The 21,705-nt window shown below is 42.0% G+C and overlaps 1 protein-coding gene across 2 annotated transcripts in view; it reads right to left on the bottom strand.

Annotated features, from left to right (window-relative positions):
- Positions 1-1,255: 1,255 nt before the first annotated feature.
- Positions 1,256-21,705, bottom strand: part of DZANK1 (double zinc ribbon and ankyrin repeat domains 1) — a 66,858-nt gene continuing 46,408 nt past the window's right edge. The window contains exons 11-21 of one of the 2 annotated variants that reach the window (XM_060186364.1): positions 21,234-21,356; positions 19,851-20,015; positions 15,884-16,091; positions 14,787-14,890; positions 12,178-12,252; positions 8,984-9,080; positions 7,659-7,762; positions 5,512-5,592; positions 4,170-4,297; positions 2,221-2,295; positions 1,256-1,639 (exon numbers count right to left, since the gene is read on the bottom strand). In XM_060186364.1, coding sequence (XP_060042347.1) covers positions 1,516-1,639; positions 2,221-2,295; positions 4,170-4,297; positions 5,512-5,592; positions 7,659-7,762; positions 8,984-9,080; positions 12,178-12,252; positions 14,787-14,890; positions 15,884-16,091; positions 19,851-20,015; positions 21,234-21,356 — 1,284 coding nt within the window. In that variant the 3' untranslated portion in view covers positions 1,256-1,515. Of the gene's footprint in view, positions 1,640-2,220; positions 2,296-4,169; positions 4,298-5,511; positions 5,593-7,578; positions 7,763-8,983; positions 9,081-12,177; positions 12,253-14,786; positions 14,891-15,883; positions 16,092-19,850; positions 20,016-21,233; positions 21,357-21,705 lie in introns of those variants that run through there. The other variant, XM_060186359.1, reaches the window with a different exon arrangement.

Below are 21,705 nucleotides of genomic sequence, written 5' to 3'. Positions count from 1 at the left end.
CTTTGAATTTCCCTTTCTGTTCTTCTTTCTCAACTTCTGTTTATGAGTGGGATCACCCTATACTCGTCTTTGTCTTTCTGACATATCTCACTTAACATAATTCCTTCTAGCTCCATCCAAGATGGGTCAGAGAAGGTGGGTTCATTGTTCTTAATAGCTGCATAGTATTCCATTGTGTATAAATACCACAGCTTTCTCAGCCATTCATCTGTTGTTGGACACCTGGGTTGCTTCCAGGTTTTAACTATTATGAATTGTGCTATGAACATAGGTGCCCTCAACATGGATCAACAATGGTAAAGAATGTTCTATCCTCTGAAGGGAGGCTGGACAACATATTCTATGTTCCACCTGAGGAAGATGGGTCCTGAAACGGGGGCAGCTTGGAACGTTCCTACTCATGACCACAGAATGTGAGCTCAGATCTACAGGAATGCAGAGGTCACAAAGGCTCCTAAGCTGAATATGGGCCCCAGTTCACATCAAATCAATGGAGTTTACAGTCAACAATATTTATATACCTTTCCCATAATAGGTAGCTACTCTCTTCCCTGATCCAGCTTTCTGGTCCTTCTGCCAGCCATAACATACATCATCTCCCCAGACAATAATTAGGATCCACCTGCATATCAGATGTCAGGCTCGGAAAAAAAAATAAAACAACAACATCAGTATAGTCATGGGCCCTTTGGAATATAACTAAAATAGGTCTACTAACTATCTACAAAATGGAGACCCCCAAATCTTCATCTGCACTATTCCAGCCTTTAGGTTCATGATTAGTCAACAACTTGTTTGGCTCTATATCTTAACTTTTCTTTCAGCCACCAGGTTCCACATGCTACTGTGATGCCAATCAGACTTTCCTGGGAAGACAACCCCACCAATGTGTCCTGGAGCCCTGCTTCCCCAGTGACCCACACCACTAGGGAACAAGAAAGACAGGCTGGGAGTATGGATCAACCTGTCAATGCCCATGTTCAGCGGGGAAGCAGTGACAGAAGCCAGACCTTCCACCTTCTGCACTCCATAATGACCCTTGCTCCATGCTCCCAGAGGGATAAAGAATAGGAAAGCTATCAGGAGAGGGGATGGGATACAGAGTTCTGGTGGTAGGAATTGTGTAGAGTTGTACCCCTTTTATCCTATGGTTTTGTCAGTGTTTCCTTTTTATAAATAAAAATTATAAAAAATACATTAAAAAAAGAATTGAACAACGGTAGGTGAGATAGCATAATGGTTGTGAAAAAAGCACAAGGACCAAGGTTTGAACACTCTGCTCCCCACCTACAGGGGGAGGAAGCTTCACAAGCAGTGGAGCAGTGCTGCAGGTGTCTCTCTTTCCCTCTCCTAGCTCCTCCTTCCCTCTCAATTTCTTTCTGTTTTTATCCAAATAAATAAAGTTTTAAAAAGAAAGGTGAGAGAGAGAGATATGAATACAGAATGGCCAGAGCTGGGGAGGGGGAAAAGGAAGGGGGTGTTTTTTTCAGTGAAGCCCTGCAGAGGCCTTTGATTCTAACAGTCATCCAGGCTGAGCTTGGCAGCAAAGAGCGAGGTGATGAGCCCATCCCCAATCTTCAGAGCCAAGTCGTATGCTGTCTGACCTCTTGTGTTTGTTTTTTGGATGCTTGCATTGCATCTGCAAAGAAAATGGGGGTGAACTGAAAGACCTGAGTATTTGAACGCCAGAGCCTGGCTCTTCTCTGGCACAGAGGTTAGTTTGGGAACCTCCTGTCCACTTTTCCAGATGTGATCCTGAGAGAACACTTTGACCCTTCCCCACCCCCCCAGTCCTCCAAGCTCTCAAGGATAGCTCTACCCTGACACCTATTGAGGGATTTTGATTTCCAATATTCAGTGAACAATTTTGGCCACTGAATCCCATCACATCCATAACCAGCAGTAGGGCAACATTTATGAGGGCAACATTTTCATTGTGCTTTAAAAAGCCTGTTGTAGCCTTCAAGTTATAGGGATTAGTGTTTAGGACCCAGGTTCTAAACATCATAGGTCAAAGGTCAACAGGTCACTGATCATAGGTCAACAGGTCACAGTTTTCTCCCAGAACTTTCCTCCCAGGGTTAGGAAGATATCTTAGTGGTAGTACACAGGACTTGCATGCAAGAGGTCCCAAGTTTAATCCCAGCCCCCACCAATAGCCAGAGCTGAGCATTGCTCTGGTAAAAAGAAAAGGATAAAAAACAATCTCCTTTTACATACCGTAGTAAAGCAGCAATGCACTCCCTTCCTGCCAAGCCAAGATGTGCTGCTTCATGAAGAGCTGTATTTTGGAGCCTGTTGGGAGTAAAGTATCATCTTGTCTAAATTATTAGTTAACATAATCAAGAAAACAAAGAGGGAGGGGTTGGGCAGTAGTGCAATCAGTTGAGTGCCCACATGTGTAAGGACCTAGGTTCAAATCCCTAGCCCCTACCTGCAGGGGGAAGCTTCATGAGTGGTGAATCAGTGCTGTAGGTGTCTCTCTCCCTCTTACCTCTCAATTTTTCTTTGTCCTATAAAATAATATAAGGAGCTATAAATACATAGATCTTTTAAAAAAAAAGATCATGGAGGGTGGGCAGTGGTGCATCCAGTAAAACACACGATACAGTGCACAAGAATCCCACCTGCAGCGTGGAAAGCTTCACAAGCAGTGAAGCCGAGCTACGGGTATGACTCCTCCCCGCCCCATGATCTCTCTCTTCCCTCTCAATTTCTCTGTCTCTATCCAAAATTAAATAAACAAAGGAAAATAAATACAAAAGCATATTTAAAAAGAAGATAATGAAGAGGGAGCAAAATATTGGAAAAGGCTTTGGTTTCTCCCAGTGACCTAGGAAATAAACCTGGGGAAGGTCTTCCTTCCCCTTTCTGCCCCTTCCTTTGGAGGATTTCTGTAATGGTAGGTAAATTAGACAGAAAAATGAAAGACTGGGGGGTCGGGCAGTAGTGCAGCGGGTTAAGCGCATATGGTACAAAGCACAAGGACCGGCGAAAGGATCCGGGTTCGAGCCCCCTGCTCCCCACCTGCAGGGGAGTCGCTTCACAGAAGATGAAGCAGGTCTGCAGGTGTCTATTTTTCTCTCCCCTTCTCTGTCTTCCCCTCATCTCTCCATTTCTCTCTGTCCTATCCAACAACAAACAACATCAACAATGGCAATAATAATAGCCACAACGAGGCTACAACAACAAGGGCAACAAAAGGGGGGGAAATGGCCCCCAGGAGCAGTGGATTTATGGTGCAGGCACTGAGCCCCAGCAATAACCCTGGAGGGAAAAGAAAAAGAAAATGAAAGTCTGGGGACCGTCAGGTGGTGACGCACCTGGTTAAGCGCATACATTACAATGCTCAAGGACCCAGGTTCAAGCCTCTCTGGTCTCTCTGGTCTTTTCCCTGTAGGGGAAAAGCATCACAAGTGGTGAAGCAGATGTCTCTCTGTCTCTTTCCCTCTCTACCTCCTCCTCCCTTCTCAATTTTTCTATCTCTATCCAATAATAAGTAAAAAAATATATAATAATTTTTTTAAGTTTTTTTTTTTTGCCTCCAAGGTTATTGATGGGGCTGGGTGCTGGCACTACAAATCCACTGTACCTGGCAGCCATTTTTTTCCATTTTATTAGATAGGACAGAGAGAAATTGAGAGAGGAGGAAGAGATAGAAATACAGACAACTGCAGACCTGCTTTGCCACTTGTGAAGCTGCAGGTAGGGAGTGGGGGCTCAAACCCAGATCCTTGCATGGGTCCTTGCACTTTATACTACATGAGCTTAGTCCAGTGTGCCACAGTCCAGCCCCTGAAAATGAAAAGTCTTTAAACACACTCACTTTAAATTTTTTTTAATTTATGATTATTATTTATTATTATTTTGGATAGAGCCAGAAGGAAATTGAGAAGGAAGGGGAGATAGGGAGAGAGAAAGAGAGGCATGCACTTAAGGCACTGCTACATTGCTCAAGAAGCTTCCCTTAGCAGGTGAGGACTGGGGGCTTGAAATACACACTCATATTTTAAATTCATGAGACAGAGACCAGAGCAATGCTCTGCCATTTACTGTGTTGTGTTTGTTATATCTTGTTTTTATGTAGATCTAGGGATCAAACCCAGGGTCTCACAAATGTTAGCTGGATATGACCTGGTGCCAGAACTCTCCTTTTGTGTTTCACTTACGGTCCCCACTTCTGGTCAATATCTGCTCCTCTCTGCACAAGAACTGGAATTGCTTCATGGTGCTTATTCACAACTGCCACCACTATCACTGGCCGATCTTCATCATCACTACAGTTGGGATCTGCTCCCTGTAGCATATAGAGAGGAATGAATTGATCGCAGAAACCCTGCACTCAACAGCATTTGTCTCCTTCCCACTAACAGACATTGTTGATAGAACTAGGCTGCTTTAAGGTAAAGGAGAAAAGAATAAGGAGACTCTAGACCCAATTCATAAGGAACACAGTGGCCAATCACTCGAGGTACAAGATTTCTAATCACACATGATGAGGGTCGAGTACCTAGGCAGCTCTTTCTTTAAGAAACATAAAGGCAGGGAGTTGGGCGGTAGTGGGTTAAGTGCATGTGGTGCAAAGCACAAGGATTGGTGTAAGGATCCCGGTTCCAGCCCTGGGCTCCCCACCTGCAAGGGAGTCGCTTCACAAGCGGTGAAGCAGGTCTGCAGGTGTCAATCTTTCTCTCCCCCTCCTCTCTTTTCTATCCAACAACAACGACATCAATAATAACAATAAAACAAAAAGGACATCAAAAGAGAATAAATATTTTTTTTAAAAAAAAGAAACATGAATATCACCAATCAAGGATTTTGCCCACATCCATACATATCATCAGGACCAATATACTTTTCTCCTTGCTTTCTTTGCAATAAAATCTAGCAACAGGTAATAAGGTAATAAGCTTTTGATTAACCATTTAATTCATTTCCAGACAGTTTTCAATCAAGAGGCACCATAATTACTACAATATTGAATAAAACTTCTTCCTAAAATAGAAGTAGAATGCTAGGGAGTCCGGCGGTAGTGCAGCAGGTTAAGTGCATGTGGAGAAGGATGATAAATGACATAGTGGGGGTTGTATTGTTAAACGGGAAACTGGGGAATGTTATGCATGTATAAACTATTGAATTTACTGTTGAATGTAAAACATTAATTCCCCAATAAAGAAATAAATAATAATTTTAAAAAAGTGCATGTGGCGCCAAGCGCAAGGACAGAGTAAGGATACTGGTTTGAGTCCCCGGCTCCCCACCTGCAGGGGGGTCACTTCACAAGCTGTGAAGCAGGTCTGCAGGTGTCTTTCTTTCCCCCTCTCTGTCTTACCCTTCTCTCTTCATTTCTCTCTATCCTATCTAACAATGATGACATCAATAACAACAATAACTACAACAACAATAAAACAACAAGGGCAACAAATGGGAAAATAAATATAAAGATTAAAAAAAAAAGAACTAGAATGCTAGGCTAAAAATCCTAGAGTGACTTGTTCTTTTGGTTACACTTACTTCATCAAGAAGCTGTTCAATCACAGAGACTCTCCCTTCCCCGAGCGGCCCAACTTCCTTCAGCAGGAGTCTGTTCTCAGGCTGCAAAATTAGACAATTCGGTCATTTAAAAAAATATTTATTTATTTATTCCCTTTTGTTGCCCTTGTTGTTTTATTGTTGTAGTTATTATTGATGCTGTCGTTGGATAGGACAGAGAGAAATGGAGAGAGGAGGGGAAGACAGAGAGGGGGAGAGAAAGATAAGACACCTGTAGACCTGCTTCACCTCTTGTGAAGCGACTCCCCTGCAGTGGGGAGCCCAGAGCTTGAACCAGGATCATTACGCCGGTCCTTATGTTTTGTGCCACCTGAGCTTAACCCGCTGCACTACTTCCTGACTCCCCGGTGACTATATATATATATATATTCTTTCTCTTTCTTTTTCTTTCTCTCTTTCTTTATTTTTTCTCTCCTTTCTTCCTTTCTTTCCTTATTTTCCCTTTTGTTGCCCTTGTTGCTTTTTATTGTTGTTATAGTTATTGTTGTTGTTACTGATGTTGTCGTTGTTAGGACAGAGAAAAAAGGAGAGAGTAGGGGAAAACAGAGAGGGGGAGAGAAGGAGAGACACCTGCAGACCTGCTTCACCACCTGTGAAGCGACTCCCCTATAGGTGGGGAGCTGGGGCTCGAACTGGGATACTTAACGCTGGTCCTTGTACTTCGCGCCATGTGCCCTTAACCCATTGCGCTACCGCCTGACGTCCAGAATTCGGTCATTTTTCTACACAAAATATTTTTTTACTTTCAAGTCCTCTTCCCCAAGCTCAACTCTCAAGGTCAAGTTCGGAGCCTCAGGGACAGATAAGACACACACACACACACACACAGGGAGAGAGAGAGAGAGAGAGAGAGAGAGAGAGAGAGAATCTTTGATAGAAGCAGAAATAAACACACCTAGTATAAATTGTACTGGTACCTGAAACTTTGGCAAAGGGTACCATGCTGACATTGGTTTATATTATTAAGGATAGGAATGCAATGAGAAACCTCACAAACTTCCAGAAGCCCCATACTAGTCATATATTTTTTAAGACAGGTGAACAGTTGGATCCTAAAATTGTACATGTTTTATAAAGTTCTTAGAGTCAGTCTGCACGATCAGTTTAGAGAATGTGCTCACCTGAGTGAATGAAACAATAAAGTTGGGTCAGGGCCAGGTGGTGCACCTGGTTCTGTGCTTACATTCCAACAAAGTTGGATCTCTTGTTTGGTGGAAAGAAACAAACCCTCTCATTTATCATCAGAAATGTGAAGTTTTTTTCAAGACACAATGAAATTCACTTTCATATACAATCTTTCATTTTATATATGTAGATTTTTTTCTTTTTTTGCCTCCAGGGTTACTTAAACTGGGGCTTGGTGCCAGCCTTACGAATCCACTGCTCCTAGTGGTCATTTCTTTTTTCTATTTTATTCAATAGGGCAGAAAGAAATTGAGAGGGGAGAGGGAGGTAAAGAGGGAGAGAAAGATAGACACCTGCAGACCTGTTTCACCGATCGTGAAGCATCCTTACTGCAGGTGGGGAGCAAGGGTTCAAACCCAGTACTCTGTGTGGTTAACCAGGTGCACCACTGCCCAGCCCCCGTAGAATTTTTTTCTTTCTATTTTTATTTCACAGGACAGAGAAAAAAAAAACCTTCTGACACGGACAACTTGGGAGAGACTCAAGCTTTTTCATTCTCACTGTTCACATACCACCAGGGAAGTCTGTCTCCATAAATGCCCACTCACCCACAGAGTCCCCAGACCCAGACATTCATGCTGGGCCCCCACAGTAGGAACCTCTGTGAGCCAAATAGATCTTCATTTGCCAGCATGTTGAGGTCAAGTTTGAAACAAATCAAACATAAGGAAGAAAAATATGGACAAATGAATGAGCCTGATCCTAAAAAGAAAATAGAATTCAGGAAGTTGATGAGAACTTAAAATTATTTAAGTACTAATATTGAGATATTTCGAGAAGAGTCTACCTCGATAAATTAAAATACATACTTACGGGGAAAAAAATGAACAGAAAAATGAAAGGGCATTCTTCCATTTAAAGCAATCTCAAAATAAATAGAAAGGCTAAGGAAGATTGCTGTAAAGGGCAAGGGGTGCACATACTATTATAAGCTGCTCCTTCTTTTCTTGAAAGTTTTTGGTCTTGACATTCTTTGTCCTCTTGACTTTTTCAGTGCCTTCTGATGTACTCTGGCTGTAGTCACTCACTGAAATAACAGAGTTGAGAACCAAAGTAATGCCACTCCCGACATACAAAGAATTATTCTGCTACCAAATCCCTCAAGTGGTAAGAGGGTAAAATGGCTTCTTACAGAAATATCTGTAGGAGTAAACCCAGCAGGAGGGATTTCTGGTGCCACTCCCCTCAGTCCAGAAACCAGAAGGTGGGTGAGAAGAAGGTAATAGTGGGGACTGCAGTTTTTAGACACCAAAGAGCAACCTTCTTGAAGCTTATCTTCCCAGATTCTGTGAAAGACTTCAAAAGTCTCAACCCTGACTTCAGGGAACAAGAGGAAAGAAAATGGCTGAGATATCAAAGTGATATGCTTGGTTGAGCTAGAAGATTTTAAACAACTGTCTGTCACCCTTGCCAGGTCAAGGTACTCCTGGTCAAAGTTTTTTTTTTTAATTTATTTTCCCTTTTGTTGCCCTTGTTGTTTTTCATTGTTGTTGTAGTTATTATTGTTGTTGTTGATGTCATTGTTGTTGGATAGGACAGAGAGAAATGGAGAGAAGAGGGGAAGACAGAGAGGGGGAGAGAAAGACAGACACCTGCAGACCTGCTTCACCGCCTGTGAAGGAACTCCCCTGCAGGTGGGGAGCCCCGGGCTCGAACCAGCGTCCTCACGCTCGTCCTTGTGCTTCGAGCCATGTGCGCTTAACCCACTGCGCTACCGCCCGACTCCCCTGGTCAACATTTTTAACCACCAGAAGGAGCTGGCAAGATAGTTCACTGGGTTGGGAGTCGGGCGGTAGCGCAGCGTGCTAAACGCAGGTGGCGCAAAGCACAAGGAACAGCATAAGGATCCCGGTTAGAGCCCCAGCTCCCCACCTGCAGGGGCGTTGCTTCACAGGCGGTGAAGCAGGTCTGCAGGTGTCTTTCTCTTCCCCTCTCTGTCTTCCTCTCCTCTCTCCATTTCTCTCTGTCCTATCCAACAACGACAACAACAATAATAACTACAACAAGGGCAACAAAAGGGAGTAAATAAATATTTTTTTTTAAAAAAGATAGTTCACTGGGGAAGGCTCCTAGTCTGTCATGCATGTGACCTGGGATCAAGCCTAGTCCCATGTCACTAGGAGAAACTTCCGTGCTGCGTTGTCTCTCCCTTTCTCTCATCTCTTCTATCTAACAAGTGAACCCAGAGTAGTGAAGCCCCAGCAGTAACAAATAAATAAACAAAAATCACTAGAAGAACACAACTCACCCAAGCTGGATCTGCTACCAAACAAGCCATCACCACCCTCGGTCACACTGCTCAGAAAGTGGTTGCTGAAATGTGCCAATTTGTTGAGGTACAGGTTCTAGCCAATGGAGGAGGAAAAAAATCAAGAAAAATGAATGGATAGCTCGCTGTATCATAATGAAAAGTATGACTCTACTAATTTGTTGTTCTTTTTGTTAGTGGCAGCTGTGTTATGTACAAAGTAAAGCCTGAAACCTGTTTATACCCCCCCCCCCATCCAGAGCACAGCTCAGCTCTAGCTTATGGTGGTGCTGAGGATTGAACCAGGATTTTTAGTGCTCCAGCCTGATGGATATCTTTCTGATATGCTCCTCAATAAATTTTAATCTTCTGTCTACTTTGCCTCTCAAGACTTGTGCTCTCTCTCTATTACTAAAGTCACTGCCCTTTCCTCTTATACCAGAATCACTGTAATCATCTCCCAACAAGTGACCTTAGGAGAAACAAGTTGCCTAAATTCTCTGAGCCTTAGTTCCTTATAAAGTGGAAATATGGTGGTCTGCCTCAAAAAGATCTTGTGAAAGTAAAATGAATGTCAACAAGATGAGGAGAGATGGTACATAGGCCAGATTTGGAATGCCTGGACCCATTCCACAGTATGAAGTCTCTCGTGTGACTGTTGCTCCCACCACACGGAGCTTTCTGTTCTTCCTGAATACTAGACACACAGGTTAATAGAAATACACACTAAGCCTGGGGATATTAACTACTTGACATCTAGCATGTTGTCCATGTTTGTGGTACCCACTCAGTTCTCCTGAACTGTCAACAGACTTAACCCAGCTGCTAAACCTAACAGCTGAACCTCTTTTCTGGTCAACTACCCTTGGTAGATGGATGCTTGCTCCAGATGTTATATGCTTCTGATTTAATTCTTGTCTGAATTTGGGGTCAACATTATGAGACTATCCATACCCTGGAGCTTCCTATGAATCAGGCTAAAGCTAGCCTTCACTTGTGACTACCTACCGGTTCACTCAGTTCCTTCTCTTGCTTTATCATGTGTCTCTTATTCCTAAAGTGCCTCCCTGACACATGCTCTGTTTTATCTGCATGATGGAAAATGCAATATACAGTGGGAAAAGGTGGCTAAAATACTTAGATGTGTACTAGTCCACTAGATAGTCCTAAATCCTGTTAGGCAAGGATCATGTATCAATCCCATATTTATAAACGCTTGTTAACACCTTGCTGAGCACCTAACAAGACCCTAACAGAGGCTAGTTCCTCTCCTTTCCCTTGTCTTCTCAATTCATTCATTATTCTTTTGAAGTTTCTGACTTCTTATCCAGTAAAAGTAGAGCTGCTGATCTTAATCAATTCAAGCTTGTTATCCTTAAAGGTTCTGTAGTAATACCCTAGTCACTAGAAAAGAAGTCATGGTCATACATTGCCACGTCCCTATCAAACCAGAAATGAAGGGTGTGACAAAGTCAGCACCCAGGAACCACATCTTCAAGGAAGAGTGATTCTGGGAACGGGACATGGCATGCCGATCAAATTTAGATTACAATTCCTTATTCTTATGATCACAATGAGTCTTATGTTTGGCGGGAACAGGTGGGGATAAGCTCCCCTGGTCTATAGATTAATAACAAATGACCAGGATACTCAGTCACTAATTCCTGGAGGCCCAGCCCGGGATACAGTCCCTGATGACTCACATTTTCAAGAAATAGAAACTGAAGAAAAACCTAGAGTTCAGCAAGTTAGAGAACCAGACAGAGGGTCCTACCACAGACCAGCACCTATGGTTATGACCAAATGGGGACCAGCTTACTCCATGGGTGGTGGACTGTGGTTTCCTCCCTATCTTTACCACAAATATTTACCTAAGCCCACTGACTGCCCTTTGTACTATACCGGTGCCTACATGCAGGGTGACAGAAAAGTTAGTATTAATGACACTCATGTATCCTGATATAGTTTGCCCTTTTTAAAAAGATTAGCAAGAAGCAGACCTCCTTGGTGTTTGCTTCCTCTCAGTACACATTATAAATTATATACCCAATTGACACATTTGTGGTGCACCAGGTACAGAGACTGCAGTAGATCTAGAGTCCCTAATGTAGATAAATTAAAATTAGTAAATATATTAAAAAGTAATGAGCCAGAAGAGGTATCAGAAATAGAAGACATACATACACTTCTAAGAAAATTTCTCAATCAGACATATGTTGCCCCCCTTAGAAGCCAAAGCCTTAGCTTACGCTGCCCCCGCCCCATGATTAAGGAGGGAGTTAGATTTTCACAATAGGGAGAAAGTTAAATTTTTACAGAGAGCTCCTACTCATGAATGCATTACAGGTTACTCCCGCAGGGCTCGACACTCCCTTGAAATAACCACAATTATCAAAAATGCTTTACTTTCTGTTCCCGTTTGCTGTTTTCAAAATATCATGTAAATGCTAAAAAAGTAGATAAACGTTTGCCTGTCTAATAAACACTGAGTTCAGATTCACCCTCCAATAGAGTGTGGTGTCTATCTGTTCTCCCTCGCACCGACTCCTGACCCACCCGGGGCTCTTTTCAGCAGACCCTGACAACTCCTGCTGCTCCCCCGCCTGAGTGGTCCGTCACAATACATTTGGTTTCTCATATACATATGCAAAAGGGTCAAAGTACACATCAGCAAATATTTTCATCAGTAGTTCCCCAAATCAATTATATCAAAGACTTACCAACAGACCACAGTTTGCACAAATAATTCCCAGTACTATAGGACCAGTAATTGTGTTCTTACTATACTTTCTTGTACCTGATAGCTATGTTTCTGAATTTTTTGAAAAATAATCTATTTATCAGATAGAGAGAGAGAAATCAAGAGGGTTGGGGAAGAGAGAGAGAGAGAGAGACACCTGCATCACTGCTTCACCACTTGTAAAGCTTTCCCCCTGCACGTGGGGACCAGAGGCTTGAACCTTGGTCTTTGTGCACTGTAACATTTGCGCTCAACCAGACAATGCCACTAACCAGCCCCATTTTGGGGACTTTTTACCTCCATAATTTAATTTATGAAACTGCTGACCTCCATTCAAATTTAATAATATTTGAAAGTTTTCCATTCTATAGGTTACACAGAAGCATTTCAATAAATTACAGCTCACTAGATCAGTCTATTGTTAAATGAATTAACTTCTAAAGGTTTTACTCACCTTGTTTGAAACTTGAATATAATTCAGCCTGAGACTAACTTCATAACCATCCTGATGGACAGTAGCAGAGATGAGCTTTGAAAAAATAATAGAGAATTCACAACTCTGATCATGAGACTCAGTGCTCTGGACATCAGCCAACACATTCTGAGATGTTAAACAGCAATTTTAATCAAATAGTTAGTTAAAAGGGAAACAGGTACCAAATCAGATAAAATAGAACACAAAGAGCAACATTACAGCCATTCCTATACTTCCATTAATTATACATGAACAAATCAGTCAGTCAGAAAGCAGACTGCCAGACTGGACAAGAATGCAAGATGCAAACTTATATGCACTATAAGAGACATGCCTAGATTTAATCAAGTCATATGAGTGAATGTCATCCATTAAGAAAAGGTGTCATTGGAGCCAGGGCTTGGCAGTCAAGGACTAAATTATCACAGGTGAGTAGCCTTCTCTTAAGGAGTGGGAGGAAGAATTTATATAAATTCAGGGATCACAAATAATTTAGGAATCAGGAAATACAGGTTGTGTGGACCATATGTCTATCCTAAATATTTAATAGTGTCACTGCAGCATGGAAGCAACTACAGACAATAAATAAATGAGTATAACTGAGACATAGTATAGCCTTATTTATAAAACTGGATGACAGGCACATTTGCTTCTCAGATTGTAGTTTGTAGACTACTGGATTAGGACGGAGAATTTACAAACCACCAAAACAATTTTTCAAAGGAAGCTTAGTAGTACCTGGCAATTACACAGTTTCACTGTTGGCCTACTTTGGTGACAGAGGAGCAAACAGGCTTATTTTAAAAGTTTCCCTTTAGTCTTTTGACACAGGACAAGATTGTCTCATGAAAGTGTCTCACAAAGGTGAAGTGCCAGAGAAAGAGCCTGGGAGTGGGGAAAAACTTCAAACCCTGGATTTATTTCTGTAGCAATGCAGTCCTGGGAAGATTACTGAAACTCCGAGTCCACTATCCTGGGCATCAAAAAAGCTTGTTCTGATGACCAGCTATAGCGTAAAAAAAACTACCCCCAAACTCAGTAGCATTAAACCACCACCATTTTATTATGTCCATAGATTCAGGCAAGGAATTGTTGGGATAGCTCCACATATCTGAGGCCTTAGCTGGCAGACTGAAATGGCTATAGACCTGGTCCTATACCTAATCATTCGTCTGCCTGGCTCCTGAGCCCTGATGACATGAGAACTGGACTTAGCTTGGAAAGCAGATGGGTGTAACTTCATGTAGCCACTCCATGTGACTGGGGTTTCTCACAGGAGTGTGGCTATATTCCAAGGAGTGTTAAAAATATGTATGCCAAGTAAGAGCAGGTCTCACAGCCTTATATGACAAAACATTTGGAGTCCCATAGTATCACCAGTCACTTGCTCACCCAGATTCAAGGGAAGAAATGGGGGCACACTCCACTTTTTGAAAGGAAGACTATCAAGGCCATTAAAAAAAATCACAAGGGGGGGGAGTCGGGCCATAGTGCAGCGGGTTAAGCGCAGGTGGCTTGAAGTGCAAGGACCGGTGTAAGGATCCTGGTTCGAACCTCAGCTTCCCACCTGCAGGGGGGTCATTTCACAGGCAGTGAAGCAGGTCTGCAGGTGTCTATCTTTCTCTCCTCCTCTCTGTCTCCCCCTCCTCTCTCCATTTCTCTCTGTCTTATCTAACAATGATTGATGCTGAGGAATTATTCTGATGCAGTCTCCGCCCCCAGGTTTTACCACACCCCGCAGTGCCCCCTTCAACCAATCCTGCCCCCACACGTCACCCCTGGTTATTGCCCAATAAAAGCCCCCTCACTCCCCCCCCCTCTCTCTGGGCTCTCGGCTCCCTCTCTCACTCTCTCTCGCTGGGCTCCTTCGGGTCGCGCTCTCTCTCTCTCTCTCTGCGTGGTGAGGTAGTGGGGACGGCCATTGTCGGCTGACTCCACGTGGCCTGAGCCCCCCCATCCTATAATAAAGATTTGTGTACCCCACTTGTTCCAGACCTCCTCTCTCTCTCTCTCCCTTCTCCGCGGTGCAGCCCGACACCTGGCAACAACAACAACAAATGATGACATCAATAACAACAATAATAACTACAGCAACAATAAAAACAACAGGGGCAACAAAAGGGTAGATAATAAATATTTTTAAAAAATCACAAGGGGGAACACTCCTACCCAAGACCCAGGAGGTTTGTTGTGAGGACTAGGGATGAACTCTGCAGTTGCTGACTGCAAGGTTAAGTTGTATTTCTCATGATTACTATTGCTATTAGCATAGTGTGGAATTTAAGTGCTTAATTTGTTTAAACTACATACTTCTGGGCTTGTCAGCTCTGACCACCAAATTTTTCACAGTATATGGCACCTAAAATCAGTGTCCTAAGCCAGGTACCCAGAAGCAGATTCGGAGACAAGATCACATGGAAGTGATTCACTAAACTAATGCTTGCAAGGGAGGAAAGAAAGGAAGCGTGGAAGGCATGCAGGGAAGATGAAGGAGCCAAGTCAAGTGCAATTACAGTAAAGCATGAGGAAAGAATTTCAGCTGGTCCCATGCAACACTGGAGTGGAAGCTCCATTGACTATTCACCCACCTTTCCCATCCTGGGTTCTGCTATCAAGGCCCGAAATTCAGGGTTGTTCTGAGCATAAGACCTCAGGTGGGCTGATATGTGATCCAACTGTTTTCTCCAGTACCCTAAAGAAGGTAAACCAATTCACATGAACAATTCTTATGAGGTAAAGAAAAATGTTCATGGTGAATGATACAGGTTTGAACCTGGCCCCTACCACGTTGAAGGAAGCTACCTTTTTGCCTCTCCTTCTCTATCTGGAAAAAAAAAAAAAAAAGATAGAAGGAATGGAAGAAAGCAGAGGAGGGCTGGGTGGTGATGCACCTGTTACATGTTATCTGGTACAAGGACCCAGATTCAAGCCTCTTACCTGCAGGGGAGAAGCTTCACAAGTGGTGAAGCAGTGGTGCAGGTATATCTCTTTCTTTCTCCCTATCTCCTCCTTCCCTCTCAATTTCTGTCTCTATTAAAATATTAAAAACAATGAAAATTTTAAAATAAAATAAAAATGGTAAAATTATCACAATAAAAGTGATGCTATTTTAAATACTGTTTTTATAATTTAGTTTTTATTTCTATTTTATCAATTATTATTATTTTATTATTATTTCTTTTTTACCAGAGCACTATTCAGCTCTGGCTTATGATGGTACAAGGAAATGAACCTGGAACCTCAGAGGCCCAGGCCTGAGAGTTTGTTTTACAAACTCTCCCACCCTTCTATGCATTTTTAAATGGTGTCTCTCTGTCTCTCTCTCCCCTTCCCTCTCAATTTCTAGCTGTCTATATGCAATAAATGAATAAAGATAAGCAATTACAGAAGCCAGACCTTCCACCTCTCAGAGGGATAAAGAATAGGAAAGCTATCAAGGGAGGGGATGGGATAAGGAGTTCTGGTGGTGGGAATTGTGTGGAGTTGCACCCCTCATGCGGTTTTTGTCAGTGTTTCCTTTTTATAAATAAAAATTTTAAAAAGATAATAAAAAATTTAAAAAGAAAATGTGAACCTACTTCTTATACTTAAAAACAAATTTAAAAGAAGAAAAATGAAATTTCCCCTCACACAGAGAGAGTAAGTGAGCTCCCTCCCAACAAGAAAAACATATCTTTATCCTCACCTCTTCCTGGGCTGACAGCTGTAAGAAGATGTTTATGGTCACTCATTTTCTCCTGCCTCTGCTTCTGAGAAGCCATATCCAGTTCCTTTTTTGCTAGCAGCTTGCCAGATGGGTAGAAAAGGCCAGTGGTCTGTGTACCTGTGTCTTTCTTAGTCCCAGCATCAGATTTAGGCAAAAGGACACTTGGGGACTGCCAAGCAGATTGGGGCTATATAAGCAAGGAGAAGACACAAAACAACACTCTCATTTATCGATTCACTTTAGATAGAGACAGAGAAGGTAGAAAGGTAATCCATTAGTTTATAACTCTGAGAAGCTTGACATTTTCCAGATGTCAGATGGCTGACATGGATATATCACTTGATTTACTAAATTGTGGTAGTAAATAGCCAAAGGGATGGATCTGGCTTCAATGATTAAACTAGGAGTTACAGGGACCAAGAGGTAAGAAGGATGAGACAAGGGCTACAAACACAAATAAACAAAAAAAGCTAACTTTATTATTTTTTTTTACCGAGATGACTCTCTTGGTAAAATGCACACTTTGCCATGTGCAGGGACCTCCTGGGTTTGAGCCCTTGTCACCACATGGGAGCATCATGCATAACAGTTGCTGTGGTGTTTCTCTGTCTCTCTGTCTTCCTCTCTCTTTCTGTTTCTATTTTAAATTAAACAGAAAAGAGTGCTGGAAGTGGTGGAGTGGTACAGATGTGAAGCCCTGGCATGCTCACACCCACTCACCTCCATGTACACAGATACTCTTATTTAACTTAAAATTTTAATTTAATTTAATTTAATCTTATTTGCCTCCAGGCTTATTGCTGGGGCTCAGTGACTGCACGACAAATCCACCATTGCTGGTGGGCATTTCCCCCCCCCCCCATTTTATTGGATAGGACAGAGAGAAATTGAGAGTGGAGGAGAAGACAGAGAGAAGGAGAGAGAGAGACACACCTGCAGACCTGCTTCACCACTTGGGGCTCAAACTGGGATCCTTGCTCAGGTCCCTGCACTTCGTACTATGTGCATTTAAACCAGTGCCACACCCTGGCCCCACAGATACCCTTTTAGATTAAAAGCCCAGCACAATTTTTCTGAGAGCCTTTACTTCTAATTAGAGTTTTTTTTTTCCCTGTGAGCAAGATGAGAATTAATTAAGTTATTATAATTCATTGGGTCAGCAAAGTATCTCACTTTAGTGTACTGCTCTGCCACATGTATGAATCAGGTTCAAGCCTGGGAACCACAACATTGGTTTGCCAGAAGCTTTGGTGCTGTAGTCTCTCTGTTTCTCTCTCTCTCCCCTTACCCCCCTCCCTCCCTCCCTCCTTCTCTCCCTGCTCAGCCTCCCAATCCCGTACACAGCCCTAGAGTGGACGCCCCTGCTTAAATTACTTCCAAAGGCCCTGAAGCCTGAACTTGGAAACTTCCAGATGGGGATGCCACCCCCTGGACTCTGCAGCCAACGTGGATGGGTGTTTGTCGTTAAACCAATGTGAAGCATAGCAACAGGTGTTCTGTACTCTCTGTAACTCCCAGTTTAATCACTGAAGCCAGATTCATCCCCTTGGCTATTTGCTGCCATAACTTAGTAAATAAACTGATATATCCATGTCAGCCATCTGACATCTGGAAAATATCAAGCTTCTCAGAGTTATAATCCAATGGAACATAGATTTTACTATCCAACCATACACAACTACTGGGATTAACATCTTCTCTAAGATATTCTCCTGCATCTGAAACTGGGGATTTGAAGAGACTTTCATGAAAGGGTGTGCAGTTTATGGAGTGCACAACAGCACTGCATCTAGTGGGGTACAACACTCACATGATGAATACCATATATATAGTTTCATACTTAAAATTTTTAATATTTATTTATTTTCCCTTTTGTTGCCCTTGTTTTTTATTGTTGTTGTAGTTATTATTGTTGTTGTTATTGATATTGTCGTTGTTAGATAGGACTGAGAGAAATGGAGGGGGGGAAGACAAATGGGGGACAGAAAGACAGACACCTGTTTCACTGCCTGTGAAGCAACTCCCCAGCAGGTGGGGAGACTGGGGCTTGAACTGGGATCCTTAAACCGGACCCTGAGCTTCACGCCATGTGCGCTTAACCTGCTGTGCTACTGCCCAACTCCCCCATATAGTTTCATACTTGTTGAAACAAATTTTCTTTTCCTTTTTTTTTTGCCTCTAGGGTTATTGCTGGGGATCAGGAGATCAGTGCTGGCACTACGAATCCACTGTTCCTGGCTGCCAATTTTTTTCCATTTTATTAGGACAGAGGAAAATTGAGAGAGGAAGGGGAGACATACAAGGGAAGAAATATAGACACCTGCAGACCTAGCAGACCCCCTGCAGGTTGGGAGCAGGGATTCGAACCCGAATCCTTGCACAGGTCCTTGTGCATCATACTATGTGCGCTTAACCAGGTGTGCCAGTGCAAAAAATTTGCCAGAACAAATTTTATAATAGAAGAAAAATTCTAATAAAATTAATGTACTACAATCAATTCCCAGCTGATGCGAAGCAGGTACGTGAGGAAAGAATGTCTTTGCTTCATCTACACAAATATGCAGCAGTCTCAGGTCTTTCCACCTGGGTTAAGGCCACTAACTCCTTGAAAATGAATGTGAGGTTGCTAAAAGTATGAGCATTCTCTCTATAATGATCCATCTTCACATTCTCCTAATGAAGAAAAAAGAGAAATCCTGGAGCAAGACAGTGGTGCTTGTGGTAGAGTGCACATATTACAAAGTGTGAAGGCTTAGATTTAAGCCCTAGGTCCCCACCTTTAGCAGAAAAGCTTCACAAGCAGTGAATCAGCACTGTGGGTATCTCTCTTTCTTCCTCTATATCCCCCCTTTCTCTCTGTCTCTATCCAGTATATAAATTAAGTATATATTTTAATATTTTTATTTTGATGAGAGACATACAAAAAATGGGTAGAGAGATACACACACAGAGAGAAGGAGAGAAACATCAGAACACTGCTCAGTTCAGGATTATGGTGGTGCTAGGGATTAATCCTGGGACCTTGGAGCCTCAGGCATGAAACATACCCCAGCCCTTACATATTAAAAAACAACAACAACAACAAAAACCTGTAACATTACGTAGAATAAAGAAATTCATAAAAAGGGGCCAGGTGGTGGCACACCTGGTTGAACACATGTGTTACAGTGAGCAAGACCCTGGTTCAAGGCCCCGCTCCCCACCTGCAGGGGGAAAGCTTCACGAGTGGGGAAGTAGTGATGCAGGTGTCTCTCTACCTCTTTCCCTCTCTATCACCCCCTTCCTGATCAATTTCTGGCTGTCTCTATCCAATAAATTTATAAAGATAATAAAAATATATTTTAAAAAAGAAGTTATAGAAGACTAGCTCAAAATTAGAGATTCGGTCCTTCTGAAAACAACTTTGTGAGATTTTCCTCAAACTTTGTCCACGTGTTAAAAATGGCAAAAGCACTTTTATACATCTACATGAGTTTTCAAAAGTAAGAAAGCAAAAAAGAGGAGAGGAACAGCACTTGATGTGTTACATAAGAAAGTTAAGGGGAAAAAAAAATACATTCTAGGGCTCGAGAGATAACATAGTGGTTATGCAAATAGCTTTCATTCCTGAGGCTCAAAAGCCCCAGGTTCAGTCTCCAGCACCACCACAAGCTAAAGCTGATTACTTCTCTGGTAGAAAGGAAGAAAGAAAAGAAGGAAGGAAGGAAGGAAGGAAGGAAGGAAGGAAGGAAGGAAGGAAGGAAAGAAGGAAGCCCATGTATAAAATACCTGACTCTTTCCCTGGTAGATTTACAGGATAGAGTTCACAAATTCAAAGTTACAACCTCTTCCTAGCTTCAGGTCTATTTTTTTTTTTTATTGGGGGGAATGAATGGTTTACAGTCAACAGTAAAATAAAGTAGTTTGTACATGTATTTAGCTTCAGTTCTTACAAGGGAGGCCTCACCTGACCAAAAGGGCCCAGTTCTCCAGCAGCTAGAGTCAGGCTGTTGTCCAGGCTACGCTTTGCCAAGGGCTTCAAATAAATACCACAGCAACCACAGAACTGGGCAGTCGGGTAATTGCTGGCCCCACATTTAGGGCAAACAGTGCAGCAAGCAAGAGCTCCTGGCTAGAGAATACAATTTTTTTTAGTGATTATGAATACCAGTTATAACATTCCCATATAAATTACTCCTAAACCATACAATGTAATCTCTAGCCATCAAAATAAAATTACCATATCTCATACTCAGTAATTGATACAATTCTAGAAGTTATCTTATGAGTGGAAAAGTATACAAAGAATTATATTGGTTTGTGAGAAAAGTCATGACATGTTTTTGCATAGAAAAAGACATCATGACAATTCAACAATAAAGGTCATCCCAAGTGCACGTGCATATGTGTGTGTGTTTTCTTCTTGCTGGGCCAACGCTTCTTGTATGTGTGGTTTCATTGCTTTGGGCTGCTTTTTTCATTCAGATAAACACTGAGGAACAGAGGCAGAGAGAGGAAGAGACACCACAGTATTGGAGCATCTTCCAGTTTCATAGCACCTTCCATGTGGTGGCATATCCATAACAAAGCATGTGCCTCACTCAGTGAACCATCTCTCTGACCTCTGATTGTTGGGTATGAGGAAATAAATAGAAATAACAATAGATGTTTGGTAATAGTGGTTAATAGTATAATATTATGAAGACACTAGAAAGAATGAGGAGGCAACTACCAAGACTGCTAAGTGAAAAGAGCTCAGTCAGCATTCATATTAAGCTGTAAGTTTATTCATGTATTCATTGAATGACTGAGTACATTTTAGGAACTGAGTAATCCTGATGGTTTCTGAGCAGGAGAGCTGTAGGATTATAAACTGTATTACTTGCATTCAATATGCATCGACTAAAATTATATAATATGAAGATTTTATTTAAAAGGTAAAATTTGTAAAACATAGAGATGCCAGTTGTCAACAAATGAAAAAGTTTTATATTATAGAATGTAAATCAAAAGAGGAATGGAATAATTCTTTTTTTTTTTTTTAAGGTAATTCACTATTTTTCTCTCCAGCTTCTCAGGTAAATAAGCATCATCAGTAATCAAATCCTAACAAGTCATTTCTGCAAGATGATGAAAAAGGAGGTCACTGGTTCTGGCATAAAAGTGAGACATCAGCTTTAAAATACCCACATTTGGGACAGGGGAAATAGCATAATGGTTATACAAAAGTCTTTCATGCCTGAGACTCCAAGGGCTCAGGTTCAATCCTCTGTGCCACCATAATCTAGAGCTAACAGTGCTCTGGTAAAACAATACAAAATTAAACAAAACAAAACCACCAAGTACCCACCTTGGCTCCACACCAGTCACAGAAGCAAGCTTCCCGGTGATTCTGACGACCACATTTGGAGCAGGAAATGGTCTCCCCATTCTGAGTGAGTGGAGAAGGGGCCTTATCTCCCCTGTACATGGACTGATAAACACAAGTACATTGATACAGACACTAATACTAGATTCTCTAATCCAGCTCCAGCTCAGACCAGAAAAAAGTCCAAAGCAAACCCTAGGAATACTATAATTTCATCAGAAAACAAAGCAAAACAAAAAATAAAACAAACAACAACACTACAGTGACCTCTATCAAGAGTAAGCTGGCACAAAGAGCAAGCATTTCTTCACAGAAAGTTTGGACACTAAACTTTCTTCACAGAAAGTTTAGTGTCTCCCCTATCCTGAAATTTCTCAGCATCCTTAGTAGCAAAGGTAGAGAGCCTTGGATGATTTCCTTGTAACACTCTGAATAAAATGACACCATAAGGGTT

Source organism: Erinaceus europaeus, chromosome 1 (genome assembly GCF_950295315.1).
Source record: "Erinaceus europaeus chromosome 1, mEriEur2.1, whole genome shotgun sequence".
NCBI classification, from domain to species: Eukaryota; Metazoa; Chordata; class Mammalia; order Eulipotyphla; family Erinaceidae; genus Erinaceus; species Erinaceus europaeus.
This window is presented reverse-complemented; position numbering and strand designations above follow the sequence as displayed.